This window comes from Maniola hyperantus, chromosome 22 (genome assembly GCF_902806685.2).
Source record: "Maniola hyperantus chromosome 22, iAphHyp1.2, whole genome shotgun sequence".
Lineage (NCBI taxonomy): Eukaryota > Metazoa > Arthropoda > Insecta > Lepidoptera > Nymphalidae > Maniola > Maniola hyperantus.
In genome coordinates, this window is record NC_048557.2 from 3,385,261 (window position 1) to 3,406,561 (window position 21,301).

Consider the following 21,301-nt stretch of genomic DNA (forward strand, 5'->3'; position numbering starts at 1 on the left):
TTATCGTTCACTCTATCATTTACTTCACTTTAACTTGGCTAATATTCTTTATTTTTTAGTAAAAATGTACCTAATTTATTTATATCATGTATCACTCTATCCAGAGGCGTCTCTAGCCCTTGTGGCGCCCGTGTGCAACCAGTACCCTGGCGCCCTCTAGTCTAGTAGGAGCAGGGTCAAAATGGAATACTAACAGTTATATTTTCAAACGGAAATTCGGATGCAAATGGTGCAATTTTAAATGATGACGGCGTCGGCCATAACACGAGCGCAGGGTCTTTAAGAGCGTCGGCATCGACGCATCTTTGGAGGTGTCGCATTCTGACGCCTCTGACTCTATCTAAAGTAGTAATACTAAGGTCGTTGGGATCTAATTACAAATTCTAGCTTCTTGGTTGACAAATTCTCACAAGGATGTAAGTTTACATAGATGTGTTTTAAACCACTTAGTACTTATTAGCACCGCGACCTTACGACGTCATGGAGTAATAGGAACTAGAATTATTGACCTTTATACCTAGAGCTATCAACATGACTGGTAAGTACGATCTACAAACACCTCCATTGAATATTCAACGCTATAGCTATAAATTTATGGTTTAAAATCGCTTATTTCAGAGAGAAATAACACCCACGCATCTAAATAATTTCATTAGGATGTATTATGTGATCGGCTTGTTTAAAAGAGGCTAAGTGAGATTTAGTTTTTTTTAATATCATTATTAGCTTATGCTCGCTTCGTCCGCGTGGACTACACAAATTTCAAACCCCTATTTCACCCCCTAAGGGTTGAATTTTGAAAAATCCTTTCTTAGCGGATGCCTACGTCATAATAGCTATCTGCATGCCAAATTTCAGCCCAATCCGTCCAGTAGTTTTAGCTGTGTGTTGATCACAGGTGTTGATAGATCAGCCAGTCAGTCAGTCAGTCAGTCACCTTTTCCTTTTATATATTTAGATATAAGAACAACTTAGGTAAGTACTTATCTGATTTAGTCATTCCGTACAATTTGAAAATACCTAGTGTAAGTTTTCACATCTCGAAAACTTTGATGATTTTCGATGCGTTTGAATAACGTTTTAAAAAAATAAAAAAATAAAATGTTTTTATTTCGACCATCAAGGATCATATTGGTGTTAGTAATTACACGAAACTTAAACCTAATTGTTAGTAATTATTAATATTAGTGTTAGTAATTACACGAAACTTAAGCCGATTTGTTAGTAAAAAATCTATAACTATTTAAATTAGGACAGGATCGATTTGCCAGCACGTGAATCATACAACAGTGATTCAAGTACTGGCAGTCGATCCTGAGTTTTGTTCTACCGATTTTTAGTTCACAAAGTGTTTCACTTGGGGCGCTGACTGTATATAAATGGAGAGAATTGTTATGTATAGAAACATGTAGAGTATTAACGCACAACAGACGGAAACGTTTAAGTGCGGAAACCAGCCCAGAGCGAAGAAGAAGATGTAGAGTATTACATGTCTTGTCCTTATAGGGAGCAAACAAGATGGTAGATCATCTGCAGCATCAGAACAACTGCCAATTCATTATGCCTTAGAATTTTTTGTTGTAAACCCCTTGAATAACCCCATAAGTAGTATTTTAGAGAACACCGCAGATGGAAGATTTTCGTTACTTAGGCGCTTTTAGTTAGAAACAACTTTGTTGAAATGTAGTATATTATTTTCCATGTTTTCGAGACATCCATCAAGTATCTATCTGATTAATGTTCGGAAGGAAATATTGTATTTATGTTAATATTACCATCTACCGATATTTTCTTAGATATCATTTCAGTTTGATCTTTGAATAGATATTTTTTTACGGGGTGGTATTCTGAAAGAACAATAAATTATTATGCTCTTCTTTTGTAGGAATAATACGTTTGCGAAATTTCTTAATGTCGGGTTTCCCCTTGGGTTTCCCTTTATTACTAAATCTATTAAAATTTCTGAAAATCCTTTCTTAGTTGATATTTAGGTAGATGCGCTATAGAAAAAAACCTTCTTGAAAAGTGTCAAGTTTCGAGACCTAGCAGTTTCGTTGATATATTATGATGTCAGTCAGCCAATTTATCCTTTCATGTGCAGAGTCGTGTCTGACCTACGATGCAAGTGCGAGCCGCGCAGGTATTGTTCCACGCGCTCGTGTACTGTGTACCAATGTAGCACTCACACTAATGCAGATGGCGAACGCGGGATGCGGCGCGCGTGTTGGTGTGTTCCGCTCCCTCGCGTCGCGCGCCCCACTGACGCCTAAAAAATGCTATTGCTACCTAGGTACCTATTTAATTGGCGCGACCTACACTTAACTAAGTCAAAAGCAAGAACTACGTAAGTATAGACCTACTTTATATTATGTTCCTGTAATATTAATAACATTAACTACTAGGCCCTAGCGTAAGATGCGTTCTAAGATTTGAACGAAATACGAGTAAACTACGGCAAAAAATTGTATAGATAGGTACCATTTGACAATTCGAAAAGTGTCCTTCTTGGGCAGCACTTGGTCGATGTGGTTCTCCAAGTGAGGGTACAGCTCCAGAAGACGTGAGCGGATCCCCTTCTGCACTGAGGACTTGAGCTGTTGGACGCCTGAGATGCTCTCCTTCTCATCGAATCTGAAAAATAACGATACAATTCCAATCAGCAGCACATTAACAAGTGTGGGGGCCGTTGGAGCTCAAGAGTCCTAGAGAGAAAACCACATACAACTAAGTATAAGTCCCGCAAATTGCTATTGCGCTGGGACCATGTCTCATTAACATCGAAATGACGTCATTTTGACGTCAGCCGAAATAAAAATATACCATACTCGAAACTCCAGTCTAGTGCTGACGTCACTAAAATGGCGGCCACGCGCATTAGCGATTTGCGGGACCTACAGTGTAACGCGCCATCCAGCACGATGGACTGACGATTTAGTGTGTAGAAAAAGTTTACTGTAAAACTTCTTGATTGACTTCTCCATACAAAGACAGATTTTAAGCACATCATGATCAACCCATCCCCGACTCACTACTGATGTTCTCCTCTCAGAGAAGGGTTTGGTCGTAGTCCACCACACTGGCCAAGTGTGGATTAGCAGAATTCCCACATCTTTGAAAACATTATGGAGAACTACCAGGCATGAAGGTTTTCTGTCCTGGACCGAACCCCCGATCTCCCGAATAGGAGGCGAAGTGAAACGACACACACAGAGTTCTAGATGATAGTCTTTGGAACTCTTAAGTGTCGTCGGATGTCAATCTAAGATGTGAATGTACATGAGTTCTACTTAAATAGAATTGCTTCATTTTCATGGTTTAGCTTTCTTATTCAATGACAAGTAAAAATAAAAATCTTTTTTATGCAAATAAACTTTACAAGCGCTTTCGAATCGTCGGATGCATCTACCACTGGTTCGGAATGCCTTTCCTACCGAGAAAAACCAGCAAGAAACTCGGCGGTTGCTCTTTTCAAATATTTGATATACAAGATTATGCCATGTATAAAAAAGTATTTGCAGTCCTGTGCGTTGCTGGAACAACCTGCAGGTCAAATCCACGCTCTTTTATCATTTAGATAATCTTCAATTGTGTAGTATGCTTTCTGTGTAAGTTAAGTTCTGTCTAATCTGGTTGTAAGAGACATAATGCAGTCCAAGATAGATTGTATTATGGCTGGCTGAGCTGGCCAACCTGAAAGGATTATTATTATCTAGTAAGCAGTCAGACAAACAGACAGACACGCTTTCGCATTTATGATACTAAAGTAAGGGTGTAGTTTTGGTGGAAACGAGTAGGTAATATCAGCTAGATAATCTATAAAATATTCCACATCAGTTCTAGCGGAAAAGCAGTTTTTTCCCGCCCGCCTACCTCAATGTATTTTTCTTAAGCCTCATTATAAAACGAAACGTGACCGCTTGCGACAGTAAACGTGATATGCTGTAGACATGAGGTACCTAGCTACTTATCTAATAGAAGAAGCCATTGCAGTTTGCAATCGCCCCAACACGTGATTAGAAAAAAATATGTAGATACGTATGTGCCACAAGTACCTGATATGAACACCTCATGACAATAATGTTCTCTAGACCGAATTTCAGTCCAGGTACCCAATCTTATAATCCCTCATCAATACGAAATGAGGAGAACCAAGGTCACTGACATAGCCCAAACTATTAGCAAGCTGAAGTGGCAATGGGCAGGTCATGCCTGTCGTACAGGCGATGGATGCCCTCCAGCATGATGGACCGACGATATAAAGTGGCTGGATGTGGAAGGCTGAGGACCGAGTGTCGGCGCTCTTTAGGGAAGGCCCATGTCCAACAGTGGACGTCCTGATGATGATGATGATTATGGCCCAATCTCAATGGAGATTAACCAATTACGCAGAAGATATAGTTCACAATTGCGTGTGCAAACATAGGTACATACACTCTCCATAACCTTCTGATGATGAGTAAAGTTTGTATTAAGTATTATATTGTATTTGGATACGTACGAAGCGATTTGCCTCCTCATTTCTAATTCGAACCGCTAAGATTTGGAACACCCATCAGTTCAGTTCAACAGCATCAGTTCTCTCCTCCAATTATAATATGGGTACCTTCAAGACAAGAGTGAATAGGCATCTTCTAGGCAAGCGCACTCCATCTTAGGCTGCATCATCACCTGCCACCAGTTCTGATTGGATTGTAGCCAAGCGCTAGTCTATAAGTATTGGTTTCGTTTTTGCTTGGGCTTATGATTATACGCATGCGTGTGTAGATCATATGTGTTTATGTAAATGTGGATAATTAATATTCTTCTTCTTGGTTGTATTCGTTATAGGCGAAGGTCGTGTCCGCAATTCTTCAGGGTCTTCGTAACGCTGCTTATAGCCTTTCAATATGTTCCGTTGTCGAATTATCATAGAGTTGTAAATGGAAGGTCAGTGAGTGACTTGACATGGTTATACCAGCGTGGCAGGTAGGTTGGCCGCGTATAGTCTTCTTTTGGCGTGTGGCATACAATAATAGAGTAACCGACATAATGTAGCTCAGCGAGTGGCGAAGCTGAAGTGGCAAGGGGCACATAGGTCACATACTTCGAAAAACCGATAGACTTTGTGGTCTCAAGGTGCTGGAATGGCGACCTCGGAAAGCGTTGGAAGATCCCCACTAGTGACTAGGTTGACGGACGACATCAAATGATTAGCAGGGAGCCGCTGGATTTAGGCGGTGCAAGACCGTGGCGCGTGGAAGTCCCTACAAGAGACCTATGTCTGGCAGTGGACCTCTATCGGTTGATGGTGATGATGATGATGATTATTATTTATGTAATTGGTTCGGTGAAAGACATGCGAGATGACAATCTCAATTCTCAATTGATATGTAGGTGTAGTAGATGAGCAAACGGTTGAATATTTCATGAGAAATGGAAAAACATGAAGATTTCACATGAAATATTTCCGTTCGAAGCGATAGTGTGTAATTTCAAATGCAATTTCCCTTGCAACGTTATAATTACTAGTAAATGTATGTAATCTACCGTGTTGACGAGTATAGTTTCTAAACTTAGACGTTTTAATGGCATCCTATCGATTTTCTAGATAGGCTTATTGCAACAACACCTAAAGTATACCTACTAGCTTAACCTAGTTTATTACCCTTGCGAAATTGCTGAGCGGTTTCCTTTATTGATCGTACATGAAGTGAAGTAGAGACAAGTGTTTTAAATATTGTACTTCAATCTCTTAGCATGGCAGTAGGTACCTACAGATTGCACAATTTTAAAATAAGGATCTTTAGTTCTATCGTTACAATATCGAAAGCAAAACTCACAAAAACTACTTTAACTGAATTTGAATTTTTTGAACTGACTTTGAAACTCATACTAGGGCCTACAGCACATTATCAAATTGTGTGCCTGGTTACATAATAATTATTACATTACTTAATGTGCTAGGTCAAATCATAAAAGTTAAGACTGTATCGAAATTCGAAAGTTAGCATATTGTATAAGGGTGGTTTCAGACTAGTCTTTTTCTGCGCGATTTGCGCTCATTTTACTTACATGAACGCTACAAGTTCGCGCTCCAATAAATCGAACGCATATGCTCATTTTGACGTATTCGCTCAAACCAGTGAGTTAGTCAGACTGCAATCTATAGATTGCTATAGCTTACTTTGACTTAAATCAGTAGGGCGATTGTCTAAAACCTGCATCAATCATTATTACAATCTCAATTGTTCTGATTGGCTGAATTTGTGCGATTCTTGTTGCAACAATGCATTGTGGCCAATAGTGAGCGAGCATTAACCAATCAGAGATGATTGCGATCGTGACATTGTAGCTGTCAAACAACCGCGGTAGGGCCACAGTAGGGCGATTGTCTAAAACCTGCATCAATCATTATTACAATCTCAATTGTTCTGATTGGCTGTATTTGTGCGATTCTTGTTGCAACAATGCATTGTGGCCAATAGTGAGCGAGCATTAACCAATCAGAGATGATTGCGATCGTGACATTGTAGCTGTCAAACAACCGCGGTAGGGCCACAGACGTGCGAGCATCGTCAAGGTCTGCATCCATACGTAGGTAACTACGTAGTGGAAAATCCACGGACGCGTACGAAGCGATTTGCCTTCTCGTTTCTAATTCTAACCGTTAGGATATGGAACGCCCTTCCAGCATCAGTTTTTCCCCTCCACTTTTAATATAGGTGCCTTCAAGTCAAGAGTGAATAGGTGTCTTCTAGGAAAGCGCGTTCCATCTTAGGCTGCATCATCACTTGTCAGCAGGTCTGATTGCAGCGAATGCGCTATAGTCTATAAAACTTTGCTTAGAGATATAAATCTGTCTCGTTTTAACTCTGTTCTAAGTCTGAGCAAAAAGACTACAGATCTCAGGCTTCAGTATTCAGTACATAGCAATAGGTATAGATTGGCGTCCGTCACAGCACATGAAAAGATCGCGGCCCGCGCGTTACATACAAGCTTATAACATTAAGCGCGTCCATGGTATACAGTGCGACAAGGCTCTCATGGCACTTGAATGACATTGACAGGAGGGCGCTGTTGGAGAACAAATGTTTAGAATATTCAAACAAGAACAAAGGGGACACTTGACGGCAGCGTTAGTTCTGTTTCGTCATTTTCGTCACGCGCCATGAGTGCCTTGTCGCACTGTATAACAAAAGGAGTGCGTCCAAAACGAGTTCCAAAAAAGCGCTAATCTGAAACGGCTCTTATACATAAGATAACTGGAAAGTTAGATAACTGTGCGGCTCGTGTGTATTTAAGTATATTTTATACTTACTGCTGCAATGTAAAGCAGCCATACGCTAGGTAGGGTATCGCGGGACGACGCGGATGTACTAAGCTGCAATGCCATTGCCTGTGCCGTTGCTGAGTATGCGGCACGTGCAGTCAGTCTGTCACGTGTTCGAGATAAACAACATTGTATGCGTTATGATTGTATGCTGCCTGCATGTACCTACTTGAGTTTGTACGCGACTTCGTAGGCGCTGATTCTGCAACTTAAGCACAGTAGCCGGTAAGAAATATTGTACACTAGCTGATGCCCGCGACTTCGTCCGCGTGGAATTTGGTTTTGAAAAATCCCGTGGGAACTCTTTGATTTTCCGGGATAAAAATTAGCCTATGTGTTAATCCAGAGTCTAATCTATCTTCATTCAAAATTTCAGCCAAATCCGTCCAGTAGTTTTTGCGTGAAGGAGTAACAAACATACACACACACACACACGCGCGCACACACGCACACACACACACACACATACAAATTTTCGCCTTTATAATATTAGTCGGAAAGTTGGGATTGGCCTTTAGAATGAGATTTCGGCTTTGTAAAACCTTGTTTGTCTCTGTCACTCATACCTATGTGACGTTTTCCGGTCTCAACGACAATGATAATAACTCTCTACAAAAGGTCGATGTAGGTGCAATATTTTAGGCCGCGTACTGTAGTTATACTACATAATCATCATCATCATCATCGACAACCGATAGACGTCCACAGCTGGTAGGTATCTTGTAGGGACTTCCACAATCCACACGCCACGGTCTTGCGCCGCGCCTGCCTGAATCCAGCAGTTAGCAGCGACTCGTTTGATGTCGTTATACCCAGCACGGTCATTATGGGCAAAACCTTTTAATGGGAAAGTAAATATATTGTATCTATTACCAATTTTCAAAAACCTGCCGATCGATTTCGAATTAGGTAGGTGGTGCTATATTTTAAGGTGATTTAATGACTGTGCTATAAATTACAGGAAAACCAAAAACAAAATTACTAAACATAAAATACATAGGGATATGTTGTTTGCCATATTTTCCCATTGGCTTTTCCTAAGCGTCATCACTTCATCAACTTAAACGTCATTGTTTTTGAAAATAAAATTTTTATTAAGCAAATAATATAAAAAAGATATGGGTAGGTAGGTACCTACTTGCCTAACTAAGAATTAAAATAGCTTTGCGCACAAAACAACGGAAACCTAACAAAACGTAAGAACTAAGAAGGTCAAACACTCCACGAAACTTTATCCCGTAACAACAGTCTAGATTCTAGAAACTAGAAAGTTGCGACGAAAGAAAGTACTTAGGTACCTGAATCCTTACAACAAAACTAACGATAGGTACTAGGTAAGTAAGCCCCAAGGTAACTTTAAGATACTCTTGGGGCTTGGGCATAAGGTTAGACAATTATACAGGGTGTAACCAGAACGCTGGCAAAAACGAAGACAGGTTATGTGTAGTACTAATGATTACTAATATGATACCACAAAAAACCCGCGAAAAAATATATAAAAAACCCTATTATTTTGTTAAAGTTTACGATATACCTATTGCAAATTAAATATCTCTCATCAAAAAAAAAGTCACAATTATTACTCAATAGCTAAGTCCTTATATTTCGTGACTGTTATTGTTATTACTTAGTTATTATTAAATTTGGTCACATTTCGGAACGCAGGGTGAGTGAAAAATATTGTAAATGTACCGATAATATGCATCATAACTAGATCTTAGGTAAAATATGCTATTACCGCTGAGAATGGCTACAATATGCAAATGCATATGCGAATATGCAAATGCATATAATCCGGTCTCTACTTATTACCAATTACAGACCTGTTATCTAAAGGTAAAGTACGTCATAACGTACTTTTTAGTTTAATCGATACTTAATTTAAAATGGTTATTTATATTACACTTAAATTAAAACTAAAAAAGGACGTGGATTTTACTTATTTTGGAAGACAATCACTGAGAAATAATAATTTATTTTTGATGTATAGTCAAATACCAAATTCTGTAGAGATTCGTGCGGACTCAATATGACGTCCTAAAACTCGTCTCTTGAAGCGTTATCTGTCTGGTTTCTTTCATTTGCATCAAAAACATACATACTACTGGTAGTAGCTACCTATTTTCGGCAATAGCACTATAATCTATATTGACTTATACTTATCTTTTAACATAGGTCAATGCATAAGCAGTTTTTTTTTAAATAGAGATAGCGAGCAAACGAGCAGGCGGGTCACCTGCTCATGAACATTTGCAGCCTGAGGAACAGCCGATGCATTGCCGGCCTTTTAGGAATTTGTTGATCCGCCCCTTGAATAACCCCATGTTGTAATCCAGTGGGAACATCACCGATGGGAGTTGATTCCACAGTTTGCATGTGCGTTGAAGTTACAGTGCGACAATGCTACCTTGGCGCGTGGCAAAAATCGGAACTAACGTTTCTGTCAAGTATTTCCTTTGTTCTTGTTTAAATATTCTAAGCCTTTGTTCTCCAACAGCGCCCCCCTGTCAATGTCATTCTGGTGCCAAGAGAGCCTTGTCGCACTGTGAATATAGACCGAACAGTCTAGGTTTATTAAAGGAATACTATTAATACATTTATCTACCTATTATTTTTAATTAAAATTAGATAATTTAATGTTATATATCGTTGTATTATGTCGTGTATGTAATATAGTACAAGTCGTTTAAAAATTATCAAGTTTATAGCTTCCGGTTCACTCTACAGTCTACATAAATTCGGCGAAACATGATAAATGAGTTCTTTGAACGGTTTTATTTTGTAACATCAATGACGAAACTTCCTTGCCTAGCTGCCTGATTATGTGATATACCTAGCAGATATTTGCAGCCTGTATACAAACTGAAGGAAATTAAAATGTACCTAATTGTACTCTATTACCTACATCCCCACCCACAGTTTGAGTGAGCTGAGTTTGTTGTGGGCTCCTTTCAGAACTGGGCGCGTTTGGAACCCTCGTAGCTTAAATTTTAAGTACGTATTAATTATCACCACTATAGGTATCATATCATCTTACAAATAAAAAACTTTGACAATCAGGAAGCGTAAAATTTTACCAATTCTGAATAAATATCTAATAATTTGAGTTTGATTAAAGAATGTGTGAGAAATGAATAATCCTCCTTTGGACTTCGCCACACACACAGAACGCCCCCCCCCCCCCCGTACCCCGATTGACATCTCAACCTGTAGCGGACTATCAGAAAATTGCTTACGCATTAGCTAAAGGAAGAGCCCACGCAATACGCATTAGCTACTAAGTAGGTATTTACTGAATCGTATCAGCACATCGGTCTACGCAACATATTACGCAAATACTAGGTAGATGTTTCAAAAATATTTTTTCACATTAACGAAATAACACTAACTAGCTAGTCGTAGGTATTTAAATTACCTACTACCTACGTAATTTCATGCTACGAAACAGCTTATTTATACGAAATAGCGACGATAAACAACGTTGTCATCTTACTCAAAAAAAACCTAAATGTAAATTTTAATAAAATCTGTAAGCCTCCTCTCATTTTAAGCCGCTAAAAGAAGATCGCATACTAGGGCTGATATTCTAGAATTCTAGATGATGCCCGCGACTTCGTCTTAAGAACCTATGCAAAAAATCATGTGGTCCGTCCGTTGCTCCATTGCGACGTGATTGAAGAACAAACACACTTTCGCATTTATAATATGGGTAGGTAGTAGGTACCTACTGGGTAGTTACTCGTATATGGGTAGTGATTTAAATAACTTGCTTGCTAATATATAGGAATTCTGTCAAAATATAGACTGCATTACTGAGGTAAGAAAAACAGGCAATCGAAATTGTTCCTACAGAATTTCCACGTTATCCAATCCAATTATGGTACCTTTCGGAGATATCGGTGCAAAATAAAATATTCATGGATTATGAGTGTCCATCTTGCCTTTAAAGTTGCTTGGGAAGTTGGAAGTTGATACGATATCAGACCTGCATATTTCATGTGTAGGTCCGCCGATTACCGATATGATACGGATATCAGGCCAGCTGGTCTATTGTGTACTTCAGCAGTGGATACTGGACAATATGTAATATAATATACTAGATAATGCTCGCGACTTGGATTTAGGTTTTTTAGCGTAACCTTACCGGCGTAGCCTTAAGGTGCTGATAGACTTGAGTATTCACTTGTAATGAGCATTCGTGCGAATGTTACATCACAGAAAATTACGAGAGCATTTTAGCGAGCATTCTGGCGAGCAGATTTGCTTCTAAGACGAAACAGATTAGTTTGCCATTCTTTTTTTCTTTTCTTCTTTTTTTTTAACATAACCAATGAGTATAAATGCAGCACACGCGACCATCAAGTCTGATATCTTCATGAAGAATTGACGAGCATCGAATAGAGCGTTCGCTAGAATTCTCAAGATGTTCGTAGCAATATTTGGCTCTATGCTTGGCTCGGCTCGGTGTTCAGTTCGACAAAAATAAAAACGGCGAATGCTCGATGTTCTGTTACAAGTGAATGCTAAGGTCTATCAGCACCTTTATATTTGACATAATATCGTCGATTCAGGATCAAGCCAAGAGTTCGCTCACTCTAGTTCACTCTGACGACACTCCGTCACTATTGGCTAAAATGCAGGTACACTTGCAGCAGGAATACCATAGTATTCAGCTATAGTGGCTATTTACTACAATTGCGATTAAGACTATGCTAAAATTTGATAAAATTATAATCACTACTTCCTTCCGTGTCAGCCCTCCAAGGTTGCGATATAAATAGGTAGGTACATAATTATCGTGATAAAGTGATTTCTATAATTATATTACAAACCATTTTTGTAAATATGGGCCATCACAAGAGCACAAAATCTTTAAATCGAGCACTTTCTCAATGTTACTAAAATATACAAGTATCATACAATACAATAAACATTAGCACCTACTTATAAAAAAACCAGCCAAGTGCGAGTCAGACCCGCGCACCGAGGCGAGGGTTCCGTACTACAGTCGTATTTTTCTCGACATTTTGCACGATAAATCAAAAACTATTATGCATATAAATAAATAAAAATCTGTTTTAGAATGTACAGGTAAACCCCTTTCTAATGATACCCCACTTGATACAGTTAAGTATCTTACTTTGAAAATACTAATTATTTATTTATAAGCACATTTTAATTAATTTTTGTGATGTAACCACAAATCCACGGTTTTCGGATTCCTTCCTCTACTTGTGCTATAAGACCTATTTACCTGCCAAATTTCATGATTCTAGGTCAACGGAATGTACCCTATAGGTTTTCTTGACGGACATGACAGACAGACAGACAACGAAGTGATCCTATAAGTTCCTTTTTTCTTTTTGAGGTACGGTACCCTAAAAACTAAACACCCAATAAAACCTACATTTGGCTGAACTCCATAGTCGATGAAACGAAACAAGGTCACTAGATATTCGGGTAGTACTTATATTACATACGATATTGTTATCTTCTATGTACATTCAAGGGCGGATCCAGCTTTGGTGCCAGGGGGGGGGTCACATAGTCGTGGTCAAGTCACAACATCTCGACCTCTTGCGACAGGTCGAGTTGGTAATAGGGGTATGACGAGCGGGGGTTGGGGGGGGACGCTCCGCACACCCGCACGCAGGGCCGTCTTTAATCTATTGGAGGCCCTGGGCACATTAGAATAACGGGGCCCCTATGATCTTGACAGAGTAGGTACTATTTTCTTGGACTAGGCAAAGAAAGCAGATAAGTCACGTTCTAGACGTATTATAAATGCGAATGTTTCTATCTATCTGTTATCTTTTCAAAGTCCATATTCTAAATCAAAATTTGGTACTATTCAGATATAGTTTACACTCGAAAACGGCTTTTTATCCCGGAAAATTAAAGGGTTCTCACTGAAATTTTAAAAAACTAAATCTATGTGGACGAAGTTGCGGGCATCAACCAATATAAAGTAAAAGCGCGAGCGAAGCGAGCGCGAAATTTTTCATATATTTACGAAAAAATCATAAGGTAGCTACTAATATTATAAATGCGAAAGCGTGTCTATCTACTTATCTGTTACCATTTGACGGTCTATCTTTTTGACCAGGTACTACACAGAGAAAGCTTTCATCCCGGAAACCTGCATACACTTTTTATGCGGAAAATCAAAGAGATCCTATGGTTTTTTGAAAGCCTAAAACAATGCGGACAAGGTTACGGGCGGACAACAACTAATACAGAGCGAAAGCGCGAGCGAAGCGAGCGCGAAATTTTCTGTCTGTCTATCATCTTGTTAGGTACTTTTTCACGGCCAAATGTAGGTAGGTAGGTACTACTCAGTGATAGCTTGCATCTCGGAAGGGATTTTTAATCGTAGGGAACAGAACGTGCGAGCGAAGCGAGCGCAAAATTTATGACATTTACAAAAAAAGAAAAGATAAATGTCAGAAATATTGTATTACGATATAGATAAATGCCAGAAATTTTGTACTAAAAACTATAAAGTCATCTGTTGTATAAAGAATAGTTCTATTATCTTTAGGGGTCCCCAGATGCAACGAGCGCTTGGATAATAAAAACTTTGCTATAAATAATAAACGTAAAGGACCAATCCGACCAATACATTATTGGTATATAATACATATTATTTTTTACTTTTAGAGGTTTTTACTGTCGGGAATTTTTTAAAAGTGTGAAAAATAATGAAATATTATATCATTTGCGTTATCAGTAAAGACAATAAAGATCGGATATAAGTCAGTCTTGACTATTTAACAATCTCTACGGTCCTTTATCCTCCTCGATTTTATCGAAATAAATATGTTTTTGGGAATTAAAATATCGGGTGGTCTGTTATAGTTTGGTGATCTGGCAGGGACTACTGGGCCCCAATCGATCGTGGGCCCTGGGCAAGTGCCGTGTGATGTTCTTCAATCATTGAAGAACGTCACACGAAATGTGACATCTCGACGAAAGGTAGCGGTGGCGCGGTAAAATTCAAATTTTGGATGCGTTTGTTCGCAAGAACATATTGTTTTTGCCATCATACAAAATATTATATTAAATTGATTAAGTATTGAAGGAACTTACATAAAATCTAGGTATATAAAAATATAAAAAACATTATGTTTAACAATTTTAATTAGTGGTCCACCTAGGTCCTGGACGCAGCCCAGGGGGGGGGGGGGGTCATGACCCCCATGACCCCCCCCCCCCCGGATCCGCCCTTGTGTACATTGTACCTACCTACGTTATCAGGCTTATCAGTCAAATATTGTTGTTGTTATGTTTGAGGTTTTTGTGTATATACGCAATAAATACCATATTAATTATTTAATTTACAATAGTCACAATTAGGGTTACCAAATATTAAAAACAGCATTATAGGACTTTACTAGCCGATGCCAGCGACTCCGTTCGCGTGGATATAGGTTTGTAAAAATTCCAGGAGAACTCTTTGATTTTCCGGGATTAAAAGTAGCCTATGTCACTCTCCAGGTCTTTAACCATACACATGCAAAAAAATCACGTCAATCCGTTGCGACGTGATTGAAGGACAAACCAAACAAACCAACAAACAAACACACTTTCTCATTTTTATTACATGGGTACCTAGTGATTATTATTAATATTATATTTATTGTTTGCTGTTCAATAAAAATAAAGTATATATTTATTTATTTTAATTTTTGTTTTAAATGTATACCTACCCTACCTAGTGCGGATAACGAAACTTTTTAGAAATTGATAAGTTGCATGTTGTGCTTCACTAAGAAACGTGAATTTAAATCATTGGAAAATACTACTTATTTGAGTATTTTTTCCAAAACACTGTTTATTGTCCTTCCTTTATTACTTACTAGATGAAGCCCGTGACTTCGTCCGCGTGGATTTAAGTTTCCTAAAAATCTTGTTGGAACTCCCCGATTTTCCGGTATAAAAAGTAGCCTATGTCTTTCCCTGGGATGTAAGCTAACTCTGTATCTAAATATAAACTGTTGGGCAGTGAAAAGCTAGCAGACAGACGAACAGACAGACACTCTTTCGCATTTATAATATTACTATGGGTAAGCTGTACATAAAGTTGGCAACCCTAATTATATTTATAGAGCAACGTATATGTTTTATTTATACAATATATACATAACACATTCGAAGGCTCGGCCTCGCCAGGGATTTGAATTGCTACGAAAACATAATTTTTCACATTCGCATTTTTAAGTAGGTAAGTTTTGCGAGTTACGCCACAAGCACGAATGGGCTGCGAGATAAATATCATCCGAATTCAACGCGTTGCGTGTAACGTGCGACTCACTGCTGCTTGAGTGCGACGAGCGATGCACAAAAAATATATTTAAAAACCGGCCAAGTGTGTGGCGGGCCACGCGCAGTGTAGGGTTCCGTAGTCACAATTAACCTCGAAAAACAGATATAACTGTGAACCCTACTTATGTAGTGTACCTACATGATAGTTTTCCTTTAAAATTGATTACCTATATATACTACTGCTGTGAATTTTTTCACGTTCCTATATACTACCATTTGGCTGATATAGGGGGGGGGGGGACCACTTGAGTCTAATAAAAATTAGCACTTTAAAGCATCATATTTTACAAACGGATCTAGAAATCAAGAAATGATGTTCCCACACCCACAGTATTTTTAAAAGACTTATTCAACGATACCCCACACTATGGGGTATCGACGACAAAAAAAAATTCATCCCCACTTTAGATGTAGGGGAGCTAAAAAAATATTTATCACAATTTTCCTTCACCACTTTGTCGGCGTGATTAATATTTATACCCATGCCAAATAACAGATTTCTAGCACTAATAGTCTAGATTAACCGAGGACGGACGGACGGACAGACGGACATGGCGAAACTATAAGGGTTCCTTGTTTACTACGGATCTCTAAAAACCGACTTCCAAAACCACTACAAAGTAAAAAATAATATAAAAAAATAAATACTTTGTAGTGATTTTGGAAGTCGGTTGACAGATGACTTTGCTCAGACTTAAGACAGTTGCTCAGTTAAAACGAGACAACAGTAGGTATAACGCTGAAATTAATCTGTATCGTTTTAATTTAAGCAAATTCAAATTGCGCTCCTTACATGTCAGCCCTCAGCCTATCACTCGTGCAGAGCTTTCTGCTATATTATAAAATCCAATAAACTTTAGGTATATATGAATATCATTTTGGCTACAAGAGTATCTTGTCTAATATCTGCGCTTGTCAAATTACTACACGTGGGCCTACTTTTGTACAAACAGAAATAATTATAGATATTATACATATTCCTTACTGATATCACGTGCTAAGCTTAGATTTAGCAAAGACAAAACAACATCGGTAAGTATCAATTACATTGCTGTTTCATTATGAAAAGTGTAAGGATCGTTAAGTTTTAACGTGGCATTGTAATTTGCACACGGAAATGTATCAGTTTGCTTGAAACATGGTTAATTGACCGCATGTTTGTGTTCGCGCCTATACACGTACCAATCGTAGGTACCAATTTAAACAACTCCCAACTTACGTTTAGGTACTAGACTTCGCTCGTAGCTTCGTCAATGTGAATTTAGGTTTCTTTAAAATCCCGTGGGAATCTTTGATTTTCCGGAATAAAAGTAGCCTAATAATGGGGCCGATTCTCTTGTACACAATCTCTAAACTAAACTAAAATAACACGCCTATATTATCTATTGCTATCCCTGTCATAGTGTTGCTTGCGGAAAAGGGTAGCACTAGATGTAGACCTGTTAATTTAGTTTAGTTTAGATATTGTGTACAAGAGAATCGGCCCCAATGTCACTCTCCAAGATCTTTAACTATACCTACCCATGCAAAAACACATCGACCTATTGCTCCATATCAACATGATTGTAGCACAAACCAATAAACTATCTTGTCCCTCCCTCACCTTTCTACCACCGTACCGCGAGATACCGGGCAAGTTTCCACCCCTATGTCGTCAATATTCCATCTATGCGTATTGCGTACGAAACGCTTTGCGTCATCATTCCTTAACGGAATGCTCATTCCGAGATCAGTGTTTCTTGCCATTATTATAATCCGGGTATCTTTAAAACAAGAGTGAATATAGGCACCTTCTAGGCAAGCGCATCCCATCTTAGGCCACATCATCACTTCCCATCTGGTGTGATCGTGGTCAAGCGTGCGTCTATAATTATTAATAATAATATTAAAAAACTATGAATCAAACCAACAAACAAACACATTTTCGCATTTATTCCCTTACGCTTTCTTTAATTTGTATAATACCCTCTACCCTAAGGTTGCCTGGAAGAGATTTTTGCTGAGTTTGTTGTGGGCTCAGAGGGCGCGTTTGGAGCCCTAGTAGCTTTAGTAATAATTATCACCACTATAATAATACAATAATAAAAATACCTTGAATTTGAGATAGCTATTTTAGCGATAAGGCCGCCTATTGTACATGCTATCTAAACTATGTTTCTATTGTTTTGGTTTTGCTGTACAATAAAGCATATTTTACTTTACTCTACTTTTTTATAATCTAGTTGAGTACGGACTACGGACGAGATTGGAACGTAAATTGGACTTTGGGATTAAGATTTAGCGCGCGTGTAGAGAGACCCTTTCTCAAATGAGGCAACCGGCTCGGCTTTTGTGTGCAATTTCTATTCGTGGTAATCGCCTATTACGACAAGAAGACGCCTATATGGGTCGAATATTTTTTCTTTATGTAATTTGGCAACGATATTAAGTGTTTCTCAACCGACGTTACAGTACGACGGACGTTCTATGTTTTGCACGTGTTTATCAGATTTTGTAAACTATGTTTCTAAGGATTCTAAAGCTGAAATATATAGAGCGGGAAAAGGCTCAAATCTATAAACTGTTGGGCCATGAAAAGCTACCAGACAGACACATTTTCGCATTTATAATATTAGTATGTGGATATATAAAAATCAAAGTCCTGACTTCAGGATAGGATTACAAACCCCTATTTCAACCTCTTAGGGGTTCAATTTTCAAAAATACTTTCTTAGCGGATGTCTACATCATAATAGCTATCTGCATGCCAGATCTCAGCCCGATCCGTCCAGTAGTTTGAGCTGTGCGTTGATAGATCAATCAGTCAGACATCTTTTCCTTTTATATACCTACCTAATATTTAGATTACAATATTACGTAGGTAACTAGGTAAGATCTACGTTTGATATGAAAGTGACTATTTAACCTATGGCCCGCACATCGCGATTCGCGACCTCTGCCTCACCTTTCTAGGTAGGAAGGTCACTCGCAATCAATAAATACCATTATCTATCATTTAGGTACCACTAGAGCAAGGGTGCGGGTTTTATTGCCTATCTAGTTAGCGACTATGATATTGAATATGTTTCTATAGTTCTTGCATTTCACGAAGGCCACTGACTCATGCTTGTGTTTAAATCGGTATACGTAAGGTACACTAAATGTGTGCGTTTGACAGCGCTTGCTCGCGACTGATTGGTCCGACATGCACGCACACTTACGCAATGACCATGAAAACGACGTTACCACAAGCAAAGTTTACTAGCCTTCGTGAATTGCAAGAACTGTAATCTATTAAGGTCCAGTTGCAAGACAGGCGGTTAAAGTTGCGTTACCTACGGTTAAGCTTTGACCACCAATAAAAAGCAAAGGATACCGATCAGTGACATGATAGCTAACTATGGGCCTCATAAGAAAGCTCAGAGTCACTCAGCGGACGACGGAGAGAGCTATGCTTGGAGTTTCTCAGAAACGAGGAGATCTGTAGGAGAACCAGAGTAACCTATATAGCTCAACGGGGTGCGATGCGAGGCTACAGTGGCAATGGTCAGAGATCATAATTCGAAAATCATCGGAGGTCTCAAGGTGCTAGAATGGAGACCTCGCACCAGAAAGCGCGGCGTTGGAAGCAGCACATATCTTTTTGACGACCTCCCTGGCGCAGTGGTAACGGTAAGCACTGTGGTCTTATTAGTAGTGGGAGGTCCCGGGTTCGATTCCCGGCAGGGGTTTAGAAATTTATAATTTCAAGTCTGGTCTTGTGGGAGGCTTCGGTCGTGGCTAGTTATTATCACCCTACCGGCAAAGCCGTGCCGCCAAGCGATTTAGCGCTCCAGTACGATGCCGTGTAGAAACCAAAAGGGAAATGGGTTTAATAAAAACTGTCATACCCCTCCATCTTAGATTGCATCATCACCAGGTGAGATTGCAATTAAGGGCTAACTTGTATCTGAATAATTAATAAAAACTAACTCCAAAAGTTAAGTGCCCGGGATTAAACCCCGGGCCCTCTGAGAATAGGATGCCAATTGCCAAAGTCGGCTATCGGCATTTAGGTTCGCTACCTATTACCTATGCCGAATTTTGGAGGACAAAACAAAGTCGAATTTAAGTAACCCAAACTAGCAAAACACGTGTAGACTTACCATTTATAGTTAGATAGAGTGTAATATACTAGATACCGAAATAGGTCAATAGTTGATCACGACACGTTTTCAGGCAAAGAATTTTCAGTAGCATATTTTTCCTGAAAATGCTGAAGCTGTGATAACCAAGTGGTTAGGACGTCCGTCTTCTAATCGGAGGTCGGGAGTTCGATCCTGGGCACGCACCTCTAACTTTTCAGAGTTATGAGCGTTTAAATTAATTAAATATCACTTGCTTTAACGGTAAAGGAAAACATCGTGAGGAAACATGCATGCCTGAGAGTTCCCCACAATGTTCTCAAAGGTGTGTGAAGTCTACCAATCCGCACATGGCCAGCGTGGTAGACTTTGGCCAAAACCCTTCTCACTCTGAGAGGAGACCCGTGCTCTGTAGTGAGCTGGCGATGGGTTGATCACTATGTTGATGATGATGATTGTTCCTAAAAGGAGATGGTCACTCCCCAATACATTGTTTGCCCCAGAAAAGTTTTTATGCGTCACGACTCACGATGAAACTTTTACCTTTAGGTAGGTTGGTTCTGTGTAAATTAATAATAAATAGTATTTTTGACCCTAGACAGTGGGGTTATTGCGTATTCATAAGGTTCTTTTTATTCCGGAAAATCGAAAATTCCTTGGAATTTTTGAAAAATTTTAAATCCACGCGGGCGTCATAACAGAATCAATAAAAAACAAGATTTTCTTTTAAATTTATCTTTATTGCATAATCATATTTGAATCCCTTCAAACAAACAAAAAGGATATTAACAAATACAGGAAAAAAAGATCAAAAAAGCGCTAATTTCTAAAATTTAAATTTTCAAATTCGTTTAGGGCTAACAACAAAATATAACTTTACTGTTTTCATAGAAAAAAATTGTTAAATAAATTGTACTAGTTACTAGTTCCCATCAGAGAAGTAATAGTGAAATCAAGTTTTTATTAGACTTTACATGTAACATATATATGAAAAAATATTGTCTTTCTTCATCAGTCCCCAATATTTGGGCTACTGCAATATACTCTAATTTTTGTTCTCTATACTTTTTGTCTAAATTCTTTGATATGCCAAAAAATTTCTATACCATCCCGAAATATATAAACAAAATAGTATATGTATAAAATAAATGAAAATGTATCCAGATATTATGTGCATGCCTTCACTTTGAAATTATAAGTGCAGTGCAAGAAATACAAAAAAGCCTGAGCCCAATCCACGTTACCTATAATAATTTTACTCGATTATTTTCTATAGAGTTGTAATGAATATAGTTTTTCTTACAACATTAATACAACACTTATTATGGTCTCACCACAAAAACTTAATCAAGGTTTAAACTAACGTGAAACACGTGCGTTTGTATATGGGCTAAACCGCGAAAATTTCGTGATAGCCAGTTTCATTTTTAAAATACAAAGTGAATTGATAATATTTTTACAGACAGACAGTACTTATATTATTCACTACAAAGGTCATTTGTGTAAGAAATTAGTACTACAGTGACTATAACTTATAGTAGGGTATATAGTGTTGAAGTTTAGC

General features: G+C 38.5%; 1 protein-coding gene across 1 annotated transcript in view; it reads right to left on the bottom strand.

Moving 5' to 3' along the window:
- Positions 1 to 21,301, bottom strand: part of MCTS1 (malignant T-cell-amplified sequence 1 homolog) — a 28,172-nt gene that overhangs the window by 2,567 nt on the left and 4,304 nt on the right. The window contains exon 2 of the mRNA XM_034980536.2: positions 2,479 to 2,631. Coding sequence (XP_034836427.1) covers positions 2,479 to 2,631 — 153 coding nt within the window. The remainder of the gene's footprint in view (positions 1 to 2,478; positions 2,632 to 21,301) is intronic.